We start from the raw sequence: 21,919 nt of genomic DNA, 5'->3' as shown, positions 1-21,919 counted from the left end.
ATCAGTATCGAAAGTATCGATACTTTAGGATCGATCCGCCCATCACTAATTGGAACTCAGATATCTGTTTTAGCACCATAGAGAAACACTGGAAGATCTGAAGATCTCATCGGTTTAATGGTGTTTATGCTATGAATATGGAAATACGATGTGCCTGGGCTGATTGAAACACTGATTCCAGATATCCTGAGAGGATGAGCAATATAATTTATTTTAGTACATTCCTAAACCCAAACAAAACTGTAAAAATGTCCATATGCATTCAAGCCAATTCCCAGTGAAGAGGAATACGTATATTTCCTTCCTCGTTGTCATACTCTTATTAAGTTACAGCTTTCATCTGCTCAAGCAGAACGTTAATGTCATCTTGTCCTTCAGCAAGGCATCTCTGGCTAAAACTAGCTAATGTTAAAGTTAGTGAGTCAATGCTAAGGTACAAGCATAAATAACAAACTGCATGTCATGCAAAGTTAGTGTAAAGTCAAAAAACATATAAATGAAGGTCTGCCTCACATATTATACTGGTTAAATGTATATTGTAATCTGTATTTTTACATACTTATGAACTTATTTATATATCCCTCCATGGCATATTTAAATTCCACAAAAATGATTATCCTTTTGTCTCCAAAATTGATCAAAAGCATCTTGAGACAAGGTTTTCACACTGACAGCTGTCATTGTAAGACAGCAGCAGTTTGTTTGTCCGAGTGAGCAACAGTAACTAAGTGTATTATAAAAGAGTCCACATAAAGCTTGTTGTGGGGAAACATTATTGTTAATGTTGCCCTTTTTAAGGCGTACAACCCAGAAAACCCCTAAGGCTCTGTTAAGAGTCCCTTCGATGTCTCTAAAAGACGGGTTTCTTTAACGATCATGTCTCTTTTTTCTTAACATAAACATGTAAATGCAAGTTTTTAAGTAGTTTTAATTTATTAAAGGTTATTCGAAAAGAAAGAAGAATAGGATCAGAGAATACTTTTACACAAAGCTTTTGGAAGACAGAGCTTACTTTAATAAAACTTTAATTTAAATAAATAAATGAATAAATATAGGATTACACCTTAAGGAGAACATTTAAAAAAACCATTCTAAAATCAAAGAAAGAAGTAAGAATAATTGCACACATACAAAGAGGAAAAGGTAAGACACAATAAAGAGCTGTAACCCTAACCTTTACAGTACGGAAATACAGATGGGAAACTAAAATGACCCTGTTGACAACCAATGAAAGGAAGCTGTCTAAACTTAATCAGAATCAGAAATGTGTTTTTCTTCTTCTTTCCCATATAGTTTCAAAAACCTAACAATTTTTATTGCTATTTAAACAAAAAGATGAACGCGAGTCAGCTTTCTGCGCTTCTTTCCTCCTTTGCCGGCGGTCTTGGTGACGGCCTTCTTTGAGCCCTTCTTGGGCGCGGACTTCACGGGTTCAGGCATGATGCTCAGTTCAGAAAAACTAAACTTGAATAATCGACAGCTGGAACACACGTAACTTTATTCACTGCTGTATGCTAATTTCAAAAAGTAAAACGGCGATCTGTGATTGGGTATCTCCATGGACCAACCCACAGAATGATTTCATTGGTCACAGTAAAGCCAATCAGAGGCTTTTTAAAATGTAAATCCCTCCCATCTCGTCATACTTCACATCTACCCCCATTCATTTCTGTTTGATTTTCAAGCACTTTTTAGGAACGATGTAATGAGTTAAATATTGTTGACGAGATTTGATAAACTTTATCATGTATGATGATACAATAAGAACTAATAATTCAATTTTATTTGAACTTCTAATTATAAGGAAAAAAGTAATCCTAAAAACGTCATTTACATAACTATATTTAAACAATAACCATTAACAAGTTATTATTTAAAATAAAAAACACTATTTAGAAACTTGTTCTTTGAGTGAAAAGGTGTCTCTTAAAAGAGTCGTCGGGGTTTAGTTTCGTTGAGAATCCTGTGGTTTCAGAGCAGACACAACATCCATGACGGTGCCGGTGTTTCTTTTATCTCAGTGTAGGTCACAGCATCACGAATATCGTTCTCCAGAAACACCTTCAACACACCGCGCGTCTCCTCAGAGATCAGCCAGAAACACGCTTGACGCCGCCGCGGCGAGCAAGAGACGAACAGCGGGTTTAGTGACTCCCTGGATATTATCACCGAGACCCTTCCGCCTCCTTTACTACCTTCTCCTCTTCCAGACATACCGACACTTGTTTATCGTCTCGTTCACACAAACAAAATACATTTTTAATAAAACCAAGGTGAAGCGCAGTTTATACTTCACTACAGGACCTAGATGAAACCATGATCACGGGCGGTTCTACTAAACGTCACTCGTTACGTCTAATCCGAGTCCAGTTCTGTTCTGTCTCGCAATGCTCCATTGTGGAAATAAACGCGGTTTATATGTTTATATAAAATTATTATTAAATGTTTAATAGCCGAACAAAAGTATTCCTGACAATTTACATTTTAATTTAATCCGTTATCAGCAGTCAACCACTTTGACATCTGTAAATCATATTTATAAATTATATTTATAATTAAAGTGTTATTAAAGTGTTAAACAATAGTAACGGTATTTAATTTTTTTGTACCGATAAAAACGCTGAAAAATTGCTTACCAACACAAACCATTCACAATTGCTAAATCGGGCTAAAATAGAAGGCCATACTTAATGAAGAGCCGTAAGAGCCGAATCTTTGAAAAGAGCCGAACATGATTTATTAAAGGTCCCATGACATGCTGTTTTTTGGGTGCTTTTATATAGGCAGAATGTCAGCCACTACAAGCCAGTCCCAAAATGAGCTTGTGATGAGGAGAGAGGCGGGGCAAGGTGAAGGTGGAGGGTGGGTGTATGTCCTGCAGCTTGCGGCCAGGGTACAATGCGCTAATGTTGACAGTGGATGTATCGTAATGGCTCGTAGACACGCAGTCGTTCAAGCTTTTCAGTTTCACCCAGAATCTGATCCGGATGGAGAAGCACCGGATGAAGAAGTTGCAACTCAGCGGCTACAGCAGGACGTCTCCGAATGGTTAGTTTAAAATATTGTGTCTGGATACGGTCAGTGTTTCCCACACATAGGTTGTGTCCAAATTCAGGGTCTGCATCCTCCTTAGGATCCTTCCTACCCGGTTGAAGGAGGAGGGATCCTCCGACATCCGCAAAACCCGGAAGTCGGTGTTTGTGAATTTGGACAGCCTACCCTTCTTTCAGTTCCCTCCCTTACCCGTTGCTCATATCCTGTCGCCTAGCAACCGTGACAGCGCCAAGCAAGAAGCAGGAAAATGGACAAACAAAGAGTTATTCTCCTCATTTTAATTCTTTTGGAAGAAATAAAGCAATTCAATAAATTAAATACTTTCTTTGCTCGTTGTCGGAGAGTTTTTTATATCAGACTACAAGACAGTCACATCCAGGTAAGCCATTATAGCCTATTTTTATTTGTTTTTAAGTATTCTACTAATTTCTCCTACAAATTCATTGAGCCGAAGCATAAACTTTAGCTTGTTTTGTCAGAGAAACTCCTCTCCCACTCCGCTACCGCTCGCTTCGTCCGCCATTACGCTCTGCCGAAAAGAATTATGGGATAGGTAGGACGGGAAAGGATCCACCACACCCATCCTTCCAATTCGGGGAAAAGGAGGACGTATTTGTGGGCCGCATTTGAAGGATCCTACGAATTTGGACAGCCTTCGTCGCGGCGCTGTGACGTAACATCCTTCAAATGAGTACTCCGAAGGATGCAGACCCTGAATTTGGACACAGCCATAGACTTTACCTGGGCGGACCGCAACAATATCCACCGCCCGCTGCCACCAGCTCCCGCATCTCACACACACGAGCGCGACTTTAGAACAATATTTAGTAACTTTCAGACCCTTTGGCAGCTTTTTTCCCATAACGGGTACATACTAACAAACCTAGCGACTTAAAAAAAAACTAAACGAAAAAACCTTATCATTAAGTTGTAAGATGTCTCCAGTACTGCCCCGCGAGCGTGAGGTCTCTCTCCCGGCGCAGTGTCGCCTCTCTCGGCTTCTGTTCTGAGCAGCGAGCGGCAGAGAAGCAACGCTTTCAGTTTGCCTTAAAGCAGCAGACTCATCAATAAATCATTTACAAAACAGCATTTCCAAGCACTTGTCGCTTACTGACTGTTTGGACTTTTAAATATGAACATAATTTGTCTGTTAATATGCGCAGTTTATTACTCGGACGCAAAACAGTGCTTCGCTTGTTTGCAAGCCATGATGTCTCTCGCTCGCCTCACACGGTCGTAGCTCATTTTCTCATGGGCGGGCAAAGCAGAGAAAGGGGAGGTAACCTTTCCCCATATGACGACATAAGGGGAAAATTCCAGATTGGGCCATCTGAGCTTTCATTTTCTCAAAGGCGAAGCAGGATACCCAGGGCTCGCTTTACACCTATTGCAATTTCTAGCCACTGGGGGACCATAGTAAGGCTAGGGGAACTCATATTAATGTTAAAAAACCTCATAAAGTGAAATTTTCATGCCATGGGACCTTTAACACCGCAATTTCGACAATATAACCTCATACTAAACTACGCTTCCTACATTCATAGCATTTGATGAAAGGAAATCATCTTTCATAGCAATCTTGAGGCGGCTGTTTAAAGAAAGGCTGTGGGGTTTGTGGCTGATGCAGCTGGATTTAAGCACGCTCTCCGCGAATGCTTCAGTTGTTTCGGTACTATACGTGTTTTTTTAATACGTTTTAACAGATGAGCAGTATAGTACATAAAAGTGTTTGGAAATTATTTTAAACCACATCCGCTTTTGTAAGAACAAAGGATTGGGTAAAAGAAATCACTCTCAAATTGAGAAATTAGGTGGCTCTTAAAAGAGCCTTTGGTTTGAAGACTTTACTCAGTTTATTTGGTCTTGGCGGGTTTCTCGGTCTTCTTGGGCAGCAGCACGGCCTGGATGTTGGGCAGCACGCCACCCTGAGCGATGGTCACTCGGCCCAGGAGTTTGTTCAGCTCCTCGTCGTTGCGCACCGCCAGCTGCAGGTGACGGGGGATGATACGGGTCTTCTTGTTGTCCCGAGCGGCGTTTCCAGCCAACTCCAGGATCTCAGTGGTCAGATACTCGAGCACAGCGGCCAGATAAACCGGAGCCCAGGCACCGATGCGCTCGGCATAGTTACCTTTGCGGAGAAGCCTGTGAACACGACCGACGGGGAACTGCAGTCCCGCCCTGGAGGAGCGAGTCTTGGCCTTAGCGTGGGCCTTTCCACCATTTTTACCTCTTCCACTCATTGTAGTAGTAAACTGTTACTTTATTATGCAACCACCACGGTAACAATGAACTTTGACGGTATTGGTATGACTTTTAAAAGGAAAGCGTGCCAGTCTCCTATTGGTTGAAAGTGTGAACAGATTCTAAGCTAATCAGTGAGTCTCTCTCCAAGCTCTAAACCCAACTCTCTTTCTGCTACAGACGAAGCACATCACATAGTACTGTAGTATCAATATCAGCATTTAACGGTGCCTCTTAGTTTTTAATTCATTTATTAATTTCTCCCATTGAAAAAGGAACACCCAGGCTACTATACAGTATATAGGATATATATATATATATATATATATATATATATATATATATATATATATATATATACACACACAGTGGCTATAGAAAGTCTTCACACCCCTTCATTTTTTCACCTTTTATGTTATTATTATGTTAAACTGCTTTAAATGATTTTTTTTTTCACATAAATCTACATATCCCTCACCATAATGACAAAGCAAAATCGCTCTCGGTTACTCACGTAACCTCGGTTCCCCGAAATGAGGGAACGAGACATTGCTTTGGGAAATACATTTTCCTCGAATATTACTGAAGCCTTATTGAATCACGCCAGTGAAACTGGCCAATGGCATTCAAGCGCGCAAAATATGAGGGGGCTCGTCACTATATAAAGCAGCGCTTGTACGTCATCCATTCAGAATCTTTGACTGAAGCAACTAAGTATTGTAAGATCCTGAGCTTGGTGACACGGCAATAAGAGCAATGTCTCGTTCCCTCGTTTCAGGAAACCGAGGTTACGTGAGTAACCGAGAGCGTTCCCCTTCAATTCGGTCACTCTACATTGCTTTGGGAATGTATAAAATCCCGCCGTGTCACAGCGATGGAGCCAAGCTCGACTAAGTATGTCAAGTTTCACATTCGGAGCCGTAACGAGAACGGCAATGATATTGGCGCTCTTAGTAAACACAGCCCAGGTCTACAGGACCTAGTCGAAAGTCAGGGGCGCGGCAGCTAGACGATGCCGCGTCACATCAGGGGGGGAGTTAACTCCGGTGAAACAAAGAATGTGAAATGGCGGCGGCTTCGGCGCTTTCACAAATAGATTAGTTGAAATTGTTTAATTTCAATGAAATCATGTTATAATGCACAGCCATACCGGTATGATGGTGACCAAGTCCTAAAAGACGTGGTGGACTATATCATAATACTGTGATAAACTGATAGGGACAGCATTGAATTGGTGGTGCGTCTATACAGGGTGTATACGACCTAGTCGAAACCATTGATACACATCTCAGATTATGGCTGAGTAAGCGCGTGCGCTGCTCACACTGACAGCACATGCGAGGCAAGCGACGACACATCTAGGTTATAAAACCTCGCGAAAGTGCTGGGTGACGACCAGCCTGCCGCCGTACAAATGTCCTGAATAGATATGCCATTTGCCCAGGCCCAGGATGATGCGAGGCCACGGGTTGAGTGGGCACGAACCCCTATCGGACATTCCACACCTTTAGAGCTGTAAGCCAAAGCAATTGCGTCGACGATCCAGTGTGATAGCCTTTGCTTGGACACAGGCAGTCCTTTTGTACGTCCACCGAAACATACGAATAGCTGCGCTGCTCCGAGAGTCTGAACTGTCTAGAGCGCTCGATATAAGTACGCACCGCTCGTACAGGGTACAGCAGTGTATTAAGCGGCTCTGTCCCGGTTGGTGTTTCGGGGCGGAAAGCAGATAGTGATTATAGACCTGCGCTTTAAATGGAGTCGAAAGCACTTTAGGCACATAACCTTTTCTAGGCTTCAAGGTGAGTCTGCAATCACCTGGCCCGAATTCAATACATGAGTCGTCAATTGAAAGCGCTTGTAGGTCTCCAACTCGCTTAACAGAGGCCAGCGCGAGCAGGAGCGCTGTCTTGAGAGAGAGCGCTCGCAAGCTCGCTGATTGTATGGGCTCGAACGGGGGTCCCGTGAGAGCGTCAAGCACTAGCGCCAAGTCCCAAGTGGGTAGAGTAGAAGGGCGAGGAGGGTTCAGCCTTCTTGCTCCTTTTAAAAACCGTATGATCAGGTCATTTCTGCCGATCGGGCGATTTTCGACGTGCACGTGAAAGGCTGTTATAGCGGCCACATACACTTTCAATGTGGATGGCATACGGCCGCTATCAAATCGCTCTTGAAGGAAGACAAGGATTATTGATATTGGGCAACTGATTGGGTCTTCGCCCCGCAATACGCACCAACTTGAAAAAACTCTCCATTTATGTGCGTAGAGACGCCTTGTGGAGGGAGCCCTAGCCTCAGATATAGTGTTCAGCACGTGCTGAGGAAGCACATCTGTTCCTGGCAAGCTCCGTCGAGCGGCCAGACATGAAGGCTCCATGACTCCGGATTTGGGTGCCAAATCGTCCCTTGTGCTTGAGAGAGAAGGTCCCTCTTCAGTGGGATAGTCCGAAGGGGGGGCTACCAGCATCTCCACCAGCTCTGGGAACCACGGCTGATTGGGCCATTTCGGTGCCACTAGCAGAACAGATTCCTTTTCCTCTCTGATTTTGCAAAGCACGCGAGGCAGAAGTTCACCGGAGGAAAGGCATACTTGCGTACTTTCGGCCAGCTGTGAGCTAGTGCATCCACTCCCAGGGGAGAGTGTGTCAGTGAATAAAACAGCGGGCAGTGAGTGTTCTCCGCTGATGCGAAGAGATCCACCTCCGCCCTGCCGAATACACTCCAAATCATTTTGACTGTCAAAGGGTGTAATCTCCACTCCCCGTGGATTATCCCGCCCCTCGTCAGTAAATCCGCACCGTAGTTCAGGCGTCCGGGGACATGTACTGCCCGGATGGAGAGGAGGTGTCGATCTGCCCACAGAAGGAGGTCTCTCGCCAGTTGCAGCAGTGGTCGTGAGTTCACACCGCCTTGGTGATTTATAAACGCTACCACTGTCATGCTGTCCGTCCTGATGAGAATGTGATGGTGAAGAATGTCTGCGAGAAAACACTCGAGCGCTAGGTGCACAGCACGGAGCTCCAGACAGTTTATGTGCCATGACTTCTCCGTTTCTGACCACGTCCCGAAGGCTGGTCTGCCATCGAATACGGCTCCCCAACCCGTACTCGATGCATCTGTCGTGACATTCTTTCTCCTGATCACTTGGCCAATACGAACACCCCGGCAATATAGAGTCATATCGCGCCAAGGGTTCAGCGTATGCAAACAGTCGTGCGTCACTTTGATGCGCAAGGTGCCCGTGCGCCATGCGTTCTGTGGCACCCGGCTCTTTAGCCAGAGCTGAAGCGGACGCATATGTAGGAGCCCTAGATTGCACACTGTCGAGGCGGCAGCCATCTGGCCGAGCGTCCTCTGAAAGCATTTCAGCGGGGGAGAACGCCCTAGTTTGAAGACTGCGAGAGAACTGATCAGTTTTCGTGAGCACTCCTCCGACAGACGCGCTCGCATTTTGATTGAGTTCAGCTCTACTCCTAAAAAGGAGATGTTCTGGCTCGGTACCAGCATGCTCTTTTGCATATTTACAGTCAGTCCTAAGCTCTGGACGTGAGCGAGGAGTCTGAGTTTGTCGCTGAGCAGCGCGCTCTCTGACTAACACTAGCCAGTCGTCGAGATAGTTTAGGATGCGTGAATTGGTACGCTATCCCTTCGAATGCAAATCTCAGGAAGCGACTGTGGTGGGGGGCTACCTGAATGTGAAAATAAGCATCCTTTAAATCCACGGAGATACACCAATCTCCCGTTCTGATATGTGAGAGGATTTGTCTCAGCGTAATCATTTTGAACGAGCGCTTTGAAAGCGCGCGATTCAGCGGTCTCGGGCCCAAGATTGGGCGGAGCCCGCCGTCTTTCTTTGGCACCAGAAAATAACGACTGTAGAAGCCGCTCTCGCGGTCTGTGAGGGGGACTGCCTCTACAGCGCGCTTTGCGAGAAGGTTGTGAATTTCCTCTCGCAGAACTGAGATATTACAGCTCCCGTACAGTGGACATTAACACACCGTTGAAACGGGGCGGTCTGCGGAAGAACTGAAGCGTGTAGCCGTTCTTTATTGATTTCATAACCCACTCTGATACCCCTGGCAGTGCCTGCCACGCTTCTGTGAACTGTGACAGCGGGCGAGGTGGACTGCACACCGTGAGGGATAACTCGCCGTTGGGGGGCGGGGAGTTTAATACCACACGAGTGTGAGAGTGAGTGATGGGGGAGATGGGAGTGAGAGGAGGAAAATTGCCCTGATATTGAGGTGATTTTTGTATTTTTTTTTACTTTATTGCACTGCACTGTGGAACAGTCAAAACACAAACATGACAATCGTTCTCGCCGCCCGCCACAGGCAAGGGGGCGTGGTGAACACACACAGCGGAGCGAGCAGACTTTCTCAGTGGCTCGTCTTCGGCGCTGAGTGTAGCTTTCCTCCTCCGAGAGACAACATCAGGAACGCGGCTTTAATCCCGTAGCCGGTGGCCTGCTGTCTCTGTCAGGGCGGGGTCTCTGGCCCTTCGAGCCCTGGCGGCTCTTCGGCCAAGGCTGTCTCGGCCTCACCGCCGGCTCATGCTCGCGCCAAACCGCAGTAGGAGGGGCGAACGGTCTTCCCGCGCGCTGCGCTGAGGATGAGCGGGAACGCGCAGGAGGGATCGCGCCAGCGCGCTTTGGTAAGAAGTGGCTAATGGCCTTCGATTGCTTCTGCGCTTCAACGAAGCGCTCCGTGAACGTCTCTACCGTCGCTCCAAAGAGACCTGAGGGATTCACGGGAGCGTCCAGAAGAGCCGTCTTCTCTGACTCTTTCAACTCGGTCAGAGTCAGCCACAGGTGACGATCCAGCACCACAAGGTTCCCCATATTGCGGCCGATCGCTCGAGCTGTCACCTTCGTCGCTCTGAGGGCCAGATCTGTGGCGCGTAGGAGCTATTTGAAGACTTCAGGGTAGGGCCACCTTCATCCAGGGACTGAAGAAGCTTGGCCTGATACACCTGAAGTATTGCCATCACATGCAGTGTTGAAGCTGCCTGGCCCGCCGCCGAGAAAGCCTTGCCAGTGAAGTTTGCGGTGGCGCGGCAAGGTTTAGAGGGGAGAGACGCGTTGTTTCTCACCCTCCAGTTCGCCGCGGCTGCAGGACAGAGGTGGGCAGCGACGGCTTCCTCCACGGGGGGAAGTTTGACATACCCTGCTCGGTCGGCGCCGTCCACTGACGACAAAAGGGAGGATCCTGGATTGTGCACCCGACTGGTGAGCGGTGCGTTCCACGACTTCGCTATCTCGTCGTGCACCTCCGGGAAAAAGGGGCCGGGTCTCCGCGTGCTGTCCTTTCGGCCGCGGTCCGACTGGAGGAACCACTCGTCCAGACGGCTTCTGGCCGGCTCGGCAGGAGGCACCCACTCCAGACCGAGCTCATCAACCGCCTTGGTCAGGACGCGTAGGAGCTCAACATCACTGTGATGGAGGTCCCTAGCGTCACTGCCGGGCGCAGTGTAATCCAGTGGGCTGTTGGACCACTCCTCTCTCGCAGACGCTGCCACCGAGATGGCATCATCCTCATCCTCCTCCATGGCTCCGAAAGACACCACATCTTGCACGCTGGGGGAGGGGCGGAGATCAGCGGCCATGAAGCGCACTGGGAGGGGACCTGCAGCAGGGGGGTGAGAAGCGTGTGGGCACTGAGCCGGCACGGTCTCGTCACCCGACCCGGACAGAGCCGCATTAGAAACTCGCGGCACTTTACTCTTTGGCTCAGAGGAAGAGCGCGGCAGAGCTAGTTGGGCGAGTTCATCGCCTTGGACGATGGCCACACGGAGCCTGAGAGTCCGGAGACTCATATCTCCGCAGTGGGGGCAGTCCGACCCCCCCAAGAGCCGCCTCCGCGTGGGCGCGACCCAGGCAGAAGACGCACGATTCGTGGCCATCAGAGGGTTCGATTGGCTCTACACAGGAGAGGCAATCGCGAGAGGTCATCATTGTTCGTCCGAAGCTCACTTACCGGAACACAGCAGGGGAAGAAGGCGTGTCCGCTGCAGCGTGTAGATCACGGTGAGTAGTAGATTCTTTGATAGGCTTCTTGCTGAAGGAAAAAATTCTGAATGGATGACGTACAAGCGCTGCTTTATATAGTGACGAGCCCTCATATTTCGCGCGCTTGAACGCCATTGGCCAGTTTCACTGGCGTGATTCAATAAGGCTTCAGTAATATTCGAGGAAAATGTATTTCCCAAAGCAATGTAGAGTGACCGAATTGAAGGGGAACCGGATTTATCACAACTTTGCAAATTTATTAAAAAGGAAACACTGAAAAAATTACATTGCATAAGTCTTCATACCCTTAACTCAAAACTTAAAGCACTTTGGCAACAATTACAGCCTTGGGTCTTGTTGGGTATGATGCAACAAACTTTTTTCACATCTGCATTTGTTTAGTTTTTTTGCCATTCTTCTCTTTAGATCATCTCAAGCTCTGTCAGGTGACCATCGGTGGTTTATAGGTTTCTCCAAAGCTGTCTGATTGGTTCCAAGTCCGGGCTCTGGCTGGGCCACTCGAGGACATTCATACCCCTTTTCCACCAAAGCAGTCCCAGTGCTGGTTCGGAGCCAGGGCCAAGTTTCAAACTGGTTCTTTGTCTTTCGAGACCCAAAGTACCAGCTCCGAACCAGGAAAAGCAGTTCGTAAGTAGCACCAAAACATTCCTGGGCTAGAAGGAAGAACCGCTTGCGTCAGGGGCTGGGGGAGGGGTTTCCGTGACCAACAAGACGACAGAAACTTTTGACCGCCATATTTGAAATAGTAGCTAAACACGAACACATTGGATTCGCTGTGTTTGGATGCCGATGTAGGTTCGCAAAGCCATGAACATCAATAGCAACGTTTAAAAAAAAATTCAGTGTTACAGCAATACACCTCATATTTTCCCCTGCTTCTTTCAGCTCATCGTTGAAGAGACATTGTTATGTGTGCATTGCTAAGCTTAGAAGCTGCTTTTAGTGAGAAAATGACAGAAGTGTTAAGAGGCTAATAAAAGAGTTGAGCTGATGGCTGTGGTTTGACTTTTGCTCTATTTCAGCTCTATAGTTTTAAGAATGGGGAAGATATACTTCATCTTTAGTTTCATAAACCTCAAAATACTACTACAAGAGCAAAATATTCAACGTGCATGTCATTTTTATTTACTTCTTGAAATATCTGTCTAATGTCAAATTGGGGCTTGTAAACCAGCTCAGGCTCCTAATAACTCTTTACATCATTTGCATAATTTTTGTCTGGACCTGTCAGGACTGCTCTCTAAAATCTATATGAAACTAACGTGTTTCATTGCTTTAGTTAGACTGGATGACTTCAGCGTCAAACAGCATTAAAGAGTCCTGCTGAAGAATCCCCCTAATAACTTTTCACTTCTCACTTTTAAAAATATCCTGTCATAACTACAGAGGGAATAATAATTTTAAATATTGTTGTGGTGAATCATCACTTCATATATCTGACTCAAAATCATTTTATAGACTGCATGCGTCACTTGCGTGTAACAGTAGGCTATATGTAATTCACTTTAAATAATTTCATGTGTTAGAATTCATATTTTGTCTCTGATAGTTTCTTAAGCTAACTGAGACTTGTTACAGCACTTACATATCATTGCTCTTTTGTTGATTTTGATTGCTTCCATTGTCCTCATTTGTAAGTCGCTTTGGATGAAAAAGCGTCTGCTAAATGACTAAATGTAATATAAATGCCTCTGATAATGGGAACATACCAAACGAGGAGTGAAATATATTAAACTTAATCTCTTTGTTTACTTTCTTCATATATTTATATGGCAACAATCACACTGGGTTTTGATTCTGGGGTTATTGTTGCTGTAAAGTCCCTGCAAAGTTCACTGTTCTGTCCGTAATATGTGTGGCTGTGGCAGCGTCAGAACAATTAGCCTACCAAACTTTGAAGTAGTCCAAAGTACAAAAACAGCTTTAACGACTTGCATGTCCTGAAAGAGTAATTAGATATCTTACAATGGATCTCTTTTCGTTCTCTTTCTTCATGTGTTTCTTCTAGAGTTTTGTCTCCTCCCTCATCTCTTCTTGAATTGTGAAACAGGAAGTGTCTGATTTAGCGCACGCATCTCTGTTAAAACAGTCTATTAATGTGTCAGTATGGGGTCCAGTGCACTGCCTCTCATGCTCTGTGAGTATTTCATTATAGTCTACACTATCTTTTGTTTGTTATTCTGTTTTTAAAACAGTATTCAGCTGAATATAAAAGAATGATGGTGCGCTGTGGGTCTACAGTCTTGCTGTTTATCGTATTATTTATTGTTCAGATTCAATGTGATGATATGTTACGATCAGGGCTTGACATTAACTTTTTTGCTCACCGGCCACTGTGGCTAGTGGTTTTCCAAATTTACTAGCCACTCAGCATTTTCACTGGCCACAATATTGTTGTTGGGAAATTGCGTTTTATATGACTTAATACTGCATACAAAAATGTATTTAAATTGATTTCCATTTCATTTTTGACCTATTTAAAGGGCATTTTCCCTAACCGTATTAAATGCATACATCATCTTTCATATCAAATTCTTACATTTTATTTATATTTTCACTTAATATAATACGATAATATAGGCTGCATCCTCCGGAGGTCACATTTGTTGGTTGCATACGTCATCAAGCTTGGTTTATTTCAGTTAACTGAGCATTACATTCGCGAGTCAAAAGCATATTACAACAGTTTACACTTAACTAAGAATAATGGTCAAATTTATAACTGTTAATTTTCTAAAATAAGATATTCTTTATGATGTATGCAGCCTACAAATGCGACCTCCCGAAGATGCAGCCTTCCATCTCAGAAACGGCCATTATCAATGGACAACTGAATCGCTGACTCAAATGATTTACAATTCAAAAATCATTAATCATTCATTAACAAAATGAATCATTCATTAACAAAACGCCTCTGTGTGTTGCTCAGACATGCGCGACTGTTCTGCTTTGATCTTTGTTTGGAACTATATTCATTAACCAAATGGAGCAAAACAGTCAAAGTTGACAATATATCTTTTCAATAAATTCAAATACAAATATTGAAATAAAATGTGTATTAAGTACTCGTTTTAACTCTTGTATAAAACATCAAATTTGCAATCATGGTTTTCAGGGAAAACGTCACTCTTTTGGTCAGGTCATGTTGCACCCACCCGCTCCTGTGATATATTCACTCTGTTAACCCACTGTCCGCTTAGAATAATTTAATTCCCGACCGTTCCGCTAAATTTAGATCTCGTTTCCAGAATCTCACATTTCATTTCCGCTACTAAAATAAAAGTGTAGTCTGCAGAAAATTGCATTTATTTTATTCGTCTAGTCAAGAGTCTTGAATTTATTGACAGCAAAATGTAAAACGAATTTTGTGTCTTATAAGACACAATGTAGGTTGTAGGTTGTACAAAAATAGCATATTAGCTATTTTATTCCTCTTGTCAAAATACTAAATTTGTTGAGAAGGAATGACCAATCAGATCATTGGTTACTGTGTATGCCAGTAACTTTCAGTTCCGGTTGAGCCGACTGCACGAGGTACCGCATAGGGTTCTCCGGAATATGGACTGAATTTAATTTTGCTTGGTTGAAGATGATATGTGTCCAAGTTGTGCGTTAATGACAACATGTAAGTTCATTTAAGATTGTCCTTTCCTGAACGTGTCATATGATGCATAATTAGTAAGATATTGTTAGTTCGTTCTGGAACATAAGTGACTACGCTAAACCCAGCGCTTGCCTAAGCCGGTTATTCAACATATATTTACTATACTTGGATTCAGTGTTCAAATTAGCATAACTGATTGATATTTCCATTGTGTATAGATGAATATTTAATGTTGTATATTTCCTTTCTGTAGTTATTCTTGATTATAATTGCTAGATAACGGATTGTGTGATGACGCAGCAAATAATTCCATTTATTAGCGCCATCTAGCGGTATTATAAAAGTGGTATTACGGCAGTGGGCAATGGGCAGTTAGTTAGTAGTATAAATGCCAGTTATTATTATGTTGAAGTTTCTAGTTGTTGTTTATTATTAAATGTTTCAGACCACACACATGCCTACAGTTACCTCACATATCACTACTGTGAAGAACTTTACTCTACTGTGCTGAACTTTAATTAAATACTGTTGATTGTCATTCATGCCTCCTGTGTTCTGACCGACGCACCAGTGTGCATGCAACTACCCTAAACCAGTGCAATACAGTCCCAAAAAACTCTAAATTTGTTTGACATTTTTCCTTAACACAGTAGGAAAAGTGTCGCAGAGAAAAATAATTAAATACGTCATCTGTCATTTAAAATTACATTAAAATAGGGTAAGCAAAATATAAACAAAACCGAGTTGTACGTTCTTGAAGGACAGCGCATCCACACTTTGCTCCATCCTTATTCTGCTCTGTCACTCATCACAACCTGCCTGATCTGTCTGAGGGCCGTATATTCACCACCGGTCCAGTCTGCCATGAGGACCGTTATGCACATGCTGCACACAGACCTCGCAAATAAATAAAGCGCATGACGCAGAAAGAACTGGTTCATGCGTGCATAACATTCCTGAGTGCAGGCTGTACCTGTGGTCAATGAGAATAAAGTGCAGATACACTGTAAAAAAAACTAAATCCATAAAATAACATATACTGGCATCTCATTACCCAGACTTTGTCCTGTAATTAAAAAAACTAAACATTTCTAAAACAAAATTGTTCAATATTATACCAGCAGCAAACAATTACATTTATTTGTAGTTAACTGTGTACCAACAGTGACCTTTTAAAAAACAAACAAAATACTCTGAGAAAAACAGTGTTTTTTATTAACTTATTGACCATAGGATATGCCTAAAAACAATTAATTGTTTTAGATGAAAGAAAAAAAAAATAACATGAAACTTCATAACGTCCTTAACAGTTGGGATATGAACATAAACTTGAAAATGACCAATTTCATGGGTCAAGCAAACATGAGGTTTCTTAAGTACACAATTATTGTACATTTTAGACACAGAACTAAGACATAACAGAGCCTAATGGAGGGTTATGTTGAGTGAAGCCTTGTTTAAATCCTTGGTTAAATTGAAAATACACAAAAAGGTACCTTTAAAAGGCATTCAGAGAGAATGGCAACTGTCATATTGACGTAGAAAGGTCAGGGTCCTGCTCATGGGTGTGCTGTCTGTCTAATGTGTAATCCTGAAGGTATATTGTTCATAAGAAAAAGAACACTGTCAAAGCAGAATCCACCCACTGAAGCCAGAGGGATCACTATTGCATCAAAGCACCAGTGCTGTAATGAAACACTACGGGATGCCTCTCTACAGCAGTCATGTTGTATTGGTTCGGTCCTCTCCAGATGCTACTTCTTTGGCTGGAAGACAAAAACAATATATTATAATATATATATTTATATATATATATATTATATAATTATGGCTGTAATTAATGAAAGAAGAAATTTTACAGATTGCAGATTATATGAAATCACTTAAAACAAAAGTTTAAGTTTAAGAAAAGTTATTCAAGTTTAAATTTATTGTTATGAAAATGTACATTAATATTATATTTTTCTTTTAATCAAAATTTAAAAAAAATGTTTCAGCAAAAAAAAAAATACTAGAAAGTCAGAGCCTCAAGTCTAACCAAGTTGTGTGTAATAAAGTTTTGTGGGAGACTTTCAGATGCTGTGTTTTCAATAGTGATTCCTAAAGGTCACTTATTTAAAGGAACACTCCCTTTTTTTTGGAAATAGGCTCATTCTATTGCAAAATATTAAAGTAAATAAGTTCTGCTGGCAGAACAGTGGCATTTAGCAGCCAGGATACACATGTTTTATGCACACTCGACATAAATTAATCAATTACTGTTCTGACATAATCTATATTATAAAAGATAGATTTATATTGTGGAAAGACAGAGACGGGGAGAAAGATGAACAGAGAGAGAGAAAGTGTGAAAATCAAAAGGGAGTGTAATGACCTTTAAATCTTCCAAGGATTCTGAAAGTCAGGTCTGACAGGAATCCAAGCAGTTTTGGTGGAATGCTGTATTGTTTTGTGCCCTTTTTTCTGCTTTAGACCCACGTTCTGGATTTATTCCCAACAGGATCCTGTGTCAAAGACAATAAATAAATAAAAATAATGCCACTTTGCATTGCAAAATGAAGTATACTTTAAACTGGACAAGGAACATTTTCAAAATATACCTTTGGAAAAACTCCAGAGTCAGGGCTGCTCTCTTGGGGTACATGATGTTCAGCACATAGAAAAGGCTGAACATATAGCTAACAGCAACCAGAGCACAGCTGATGTTTTGATTTACGATGACTTCGTCCACCGATACTTTGTATCTTCCTTCATCTGCAAAACATGTAAACAATGACAGTATTCCTTAATAAAAGAAACAAATTTGCAACATTTCACAATCAATATGTTTACATGGATATCAGTAATCTAATTATTTACCTTATTCTGAATAAAACAATATTATGATTAAGGTGTTTACATGAACTGCTTTTAGAATAATCCTTTCATGTTTCCGTTTTACATGTTATAGTACACAGATCGATTAATGGCCCACGCAACTCTATCCGAAGTCCCCTCCTGAATTTCATGTATAAACACATAGATTGTCTTTGTGATGATGGCGTATACAGTTTTGGGTGCTTCATTTTTATGAAAGCTTCAAATGCAGTTAATTATTTGTACGTGCATACAGAGGACGGTGGTGTTGAAGCTCAAGTGGTTGACCACTACCGTGTGTGTATCCTGTCGCAAAATGCGGTGAAAAGTCCTACATGACAGTAATAGTGTGATTAAGGTGTTTACATGTCTGTACTGCATATCAATAATGCGCCTAAAATAGGAATACTCCACATGTCTTAATTCAATTTGTGTTTATTTCGTTTATGACTTTAGACAATTTAGGGTATGTTGAAAAACTCCCATCTCATTTTCTTCTCCAACTTTAAAATCATCCTACATTGCTGTTTTACCTTTTTTATGTAAAGGGTGTTTGATGATCTTTGCACGTTCACTTTGTAAACACTGGGTCGGTAATTCTGCAGTGGTGTAGGATGATATTGAAGTTAAAGGAGAAAAGGTGATGTGAGTTTCTCAACATAACCTAAATGTCTTGACCCAGAGATGCACAAACTACACATACACATCGCAGAGACAGACAAGATGAGCATTTGAGGTTAAAAAGTATATAAATTGATTTTTTTTAAAGAAAATAACCATTTGACTAGATAAGACCCTTCTTCCTTGGCTGGGATCGTTTAGAGCCCTTTGAAGCTGCATATAAACTGCACTTTGGAAGTTCAAACTCGGGGGCACCATTGAAGTCCACTATATCAGTGGTTCCCAACCACGTTCCTGGAAGGGATCCCTGAGTATTAAGACCTGTATGGCTTAATGTAATGTAAATGATGTCTCTTACTGAAATATGTAGTAGAAAACCCATCAAAACTTATTTAGAAAAAAATCACATCGTCTTATAAATATTTTGGACTATGGGGGGCGCCATTATTCTGATGACGTAAAATGGTTGCACTCGGTGAGCTACTAGCCCTACCTGTTGCTATTTTTACCACAACACATCTCGAAATAGACAACTCGGAAAATAAAATACTGATATGATGACCACAGCTACTGAAAGAGCTTACAGGTGGCGTTGGGTATAAGTATAGGTTTAAACCAAATGCTGTACCATCGGTTTTCCCCATAAGGAGTCTAAACGCCTGGATATTGAGGGAAATCAGTGCTGAGGAACTGATTAGCGTCGGCATATTTACATCCTAACAGATGGCATCTAGCTTTTCTGGTCTCAGCCGTTTGTAAGCTCTTTCAGTAGCTGTGGTCTAGTAAAAGACTCAAAGGCATCAGGGCTAAAGTGGAGAGAAAAAAGAAAGCGGGTTTTTATGAAGTTTTATTCGTCCACAGGTATCTTCCCATGCTCTTCTCCTCTTAGTATCGCTAGGAAAGCAGTCTTACATTGCTTCTCTTGTTACCCTTTGACTGAAAATGACAACCAAAAGCCACACAATGTGGTATCATATCGGTATTTTATTTTCTGAGTTGTGTTGCAGTAAAAATCCAAAGACTATAGAAATAAGTGCCAGTAGCTCACTGAGTGCAACATTTGAAAACACCCTAAAGTGTTCAAATTATTTTCATGGCCACTATGATGCCACAATTAAGCTAATGGTGGCAACGGCAAACAGGAAGTGAGACTGTGTGTTTCTAAGACACTTTGAGTTTGACCTAATGTGGTTTGGAGTCTGTAGTTTGTTTTGTTCCAGTGAAGAACCAATGATGTGAAAAACGTATCCTGTGCACCATTGTTTGTGTTGATGGTAAATTATGGAGAATCTCCACCATCAGTTCTCATGGATGAGCTTCAAAACACTTTCATTTGAAGCTCTAGGCATGTTTTAGTGATTAGCATTTTGTTAAATGAATGGAAATGCTTCATATTTGTGTTTATTCTGCTTTTAGTGCTGATGTCCTTCATCCACTCTGGACTCTCTCAAGGTAATGTGCTGTACTGCAGTACATTCGATATATTAAACAAAAATAAATTGTGTTGTTGTTTATTTTTGTACATTGGTTGTGATGGTTTTTATGTTTCATAGGGATTCTCCATAGGCGTAATGGTTTTTATACTAAACTGTATTGTCGATCGCCCAACACCAAAGAAAGTTAGAATTTACATAAGTTATTTTATTTAAAAAAATAATATACATATTTAAATTATATTCATGTAAAACTAATTACAGAAAGAAAACACATCAAAAACTGCACAACTGTAGAGTAAAACACACACACACACACATGTTGGTTTTTGTGGTTTATGGGGACTCTCCATAGGCGTAATGGTTTTTATACTGAACAAACTGTGTGTGCTATTGCCCTACACCAACCCTACACCTAAACTTAGCCCTCACATGAGACTTTGTGCATTTTTAGATTTTCAAAAAAACACCATTTAGTATGTTTTTTAAGCCTTTTGAATTACGGGGACATAGGCAGTGTCCTCATAAACCACCTTCATATTGTAATACCTCTGTCATTATACAAATTTTTGTCCTCATAAACCACATAAACACACACACACACACACACACACACACACACACACGCAATGTGCATAACACCAAGCTCAAGTTTTACTGTATTATTGTAATATCTAAATCTAAATGAGCCATCGGATGATCTTTGCAGCCATCTAGTGGCTGTAGTTGAAATTTAATGTTATTTTATTGCAGCAATCTAGCACAAAAAAGTGGCACATTGTCCATGTCACCACTATGAATGAAAGTTAGAATTTACATAAAAAGTTATTTTATTTAAAAAAAACAACAAAAAATTATATTTTTAAATTATATTTAAGTAAACTAATTATAGAAAGAAAACACATCTAAAACTGTAAAACATGGATAAAGTGATTGACACTGATAAAGTGATTGATTCAAATCAATCAGTCACCATCTGGGCTGTGGGGAGACACCAAACATCCTGAGTGTATACAGCCTAAACCAGGGGTTAAGCACTAGAGGTATGTAATCCATAAGCATATAAAGGTCCAGAAAAAGTACACTGAAGTTCCAACATCTGAGAGTACTAAGCATATTATGAAGGGGTCCTTGAACAATTTTTTTCTGGTCCCTCGCTCCCGAAAATGAGAACCCCTGGCCTAAATAAACAGCGCATAAGGGTTATATTCACTCGTGGTGTTCATTATAGGAAACTGACAACCATGGCACATTGTCCATGTCATCAGAGGTTTTCCATTTTCTCTATTATTACCTCAGAAGGTCTTAAAAAAATACCTTCTAGCAACAGTGCTCTCTATTCTTTTTCTATTCCATCTACTTTCTTTTTATTTATTATTTAAAAAAGACCTTCTAACACAATCATTATTTTTTCATCTACTTGTTTTCCTTTTAATTTATTATTTAAAAATGCCCTCTGATGTTAGTGTTCTCCTTCTCAAAAAAAAAAAAAAAACTTACTACAGGTACATGTACGTAGACTAACCAGGACTTGTCACAGCGCTTACATAAGTTGCTCTTTTGATTTGTTTGCTTCTATTGTCCTCATCTGCAAGTCTAAAAAGTGTCTGCTAAATGATTCAATGTAAATGCTTTATTAAAACCTCACCTACCGGCCAGAACAGGAAGTGTTCAATAATATTTTAATAATTTTCTAATTTCAAACTCAAAATGAATTGACAAAACAAATAAATGAATATAAACAACTTATTTTAATTCAGCTTTTATCAATAACATAGCAGATTTTATTCATAATTGTATCACTATCAACTACATGATGTCAGATATTCCGTTTTCTAGAGTCTGTTTTCTTCTGTTCACAGATTCACTCATATCTACACTCACTGTGACTCCAGACAGTACTGTATTCACTGGAGAGACAGTCAATCTGAAGTGTGTGATTGCATGTTACTGTAACTGGAGATATGAGTGGTATAAAGACTGTGCAAACAATCCAGTGTCACAGACTTCTGATCGTTACACTGTAAACGGAGACACTCTCACTATCAGAGGAGCTACTGTATCTGATCAGGGTTATTACTGGTG

The 21,919-nt window shown here is 41.8% G+C and overlaps 1 protein-coding gene across 1 annotated transcript; it reads right to left on the bottom strand.

The window, feature by feature from the left end:
* Nucleotides 1-4,907: 4,907 nt before the first annotated feature.
* Nucleotides 4,908-5,294, bottom strand: LOC306876945 (histone H2A-like; the record flags this gene model as incomplete). Its single annotated transcript, XM_079428407.1, has 1 exon — nucleotides 4,908-5,294. The coding sequence occupies one exon, from the start codon at nucleotides 5,292-5,294 to the stop codon at nucleotides 4,908-4,910; it is 387 nt and encodes a 128-aa protein (XP_079284533.1).
* Nucleotides 5,295-21,919: the final 16,625 nt, after the last annotated feature.

The sequence above is a fragment of the Barbus barbus genome, assembly GCF_936440315.1.
Source record: "Barbus barbus genome assembly, chromosome: 2".
Taxonomy (NCBI): Eukaryota; Metazoa; Chordata; class Actinopteri; order Cypriniformes; family Cyprinidae; genus Barbus; species Barbus barbus.
The sequence above is the reverse complement of the archived record's forward strand: the minus strand, read 5'-3'. Positions and strand labels throughout refer to the sequence as shown.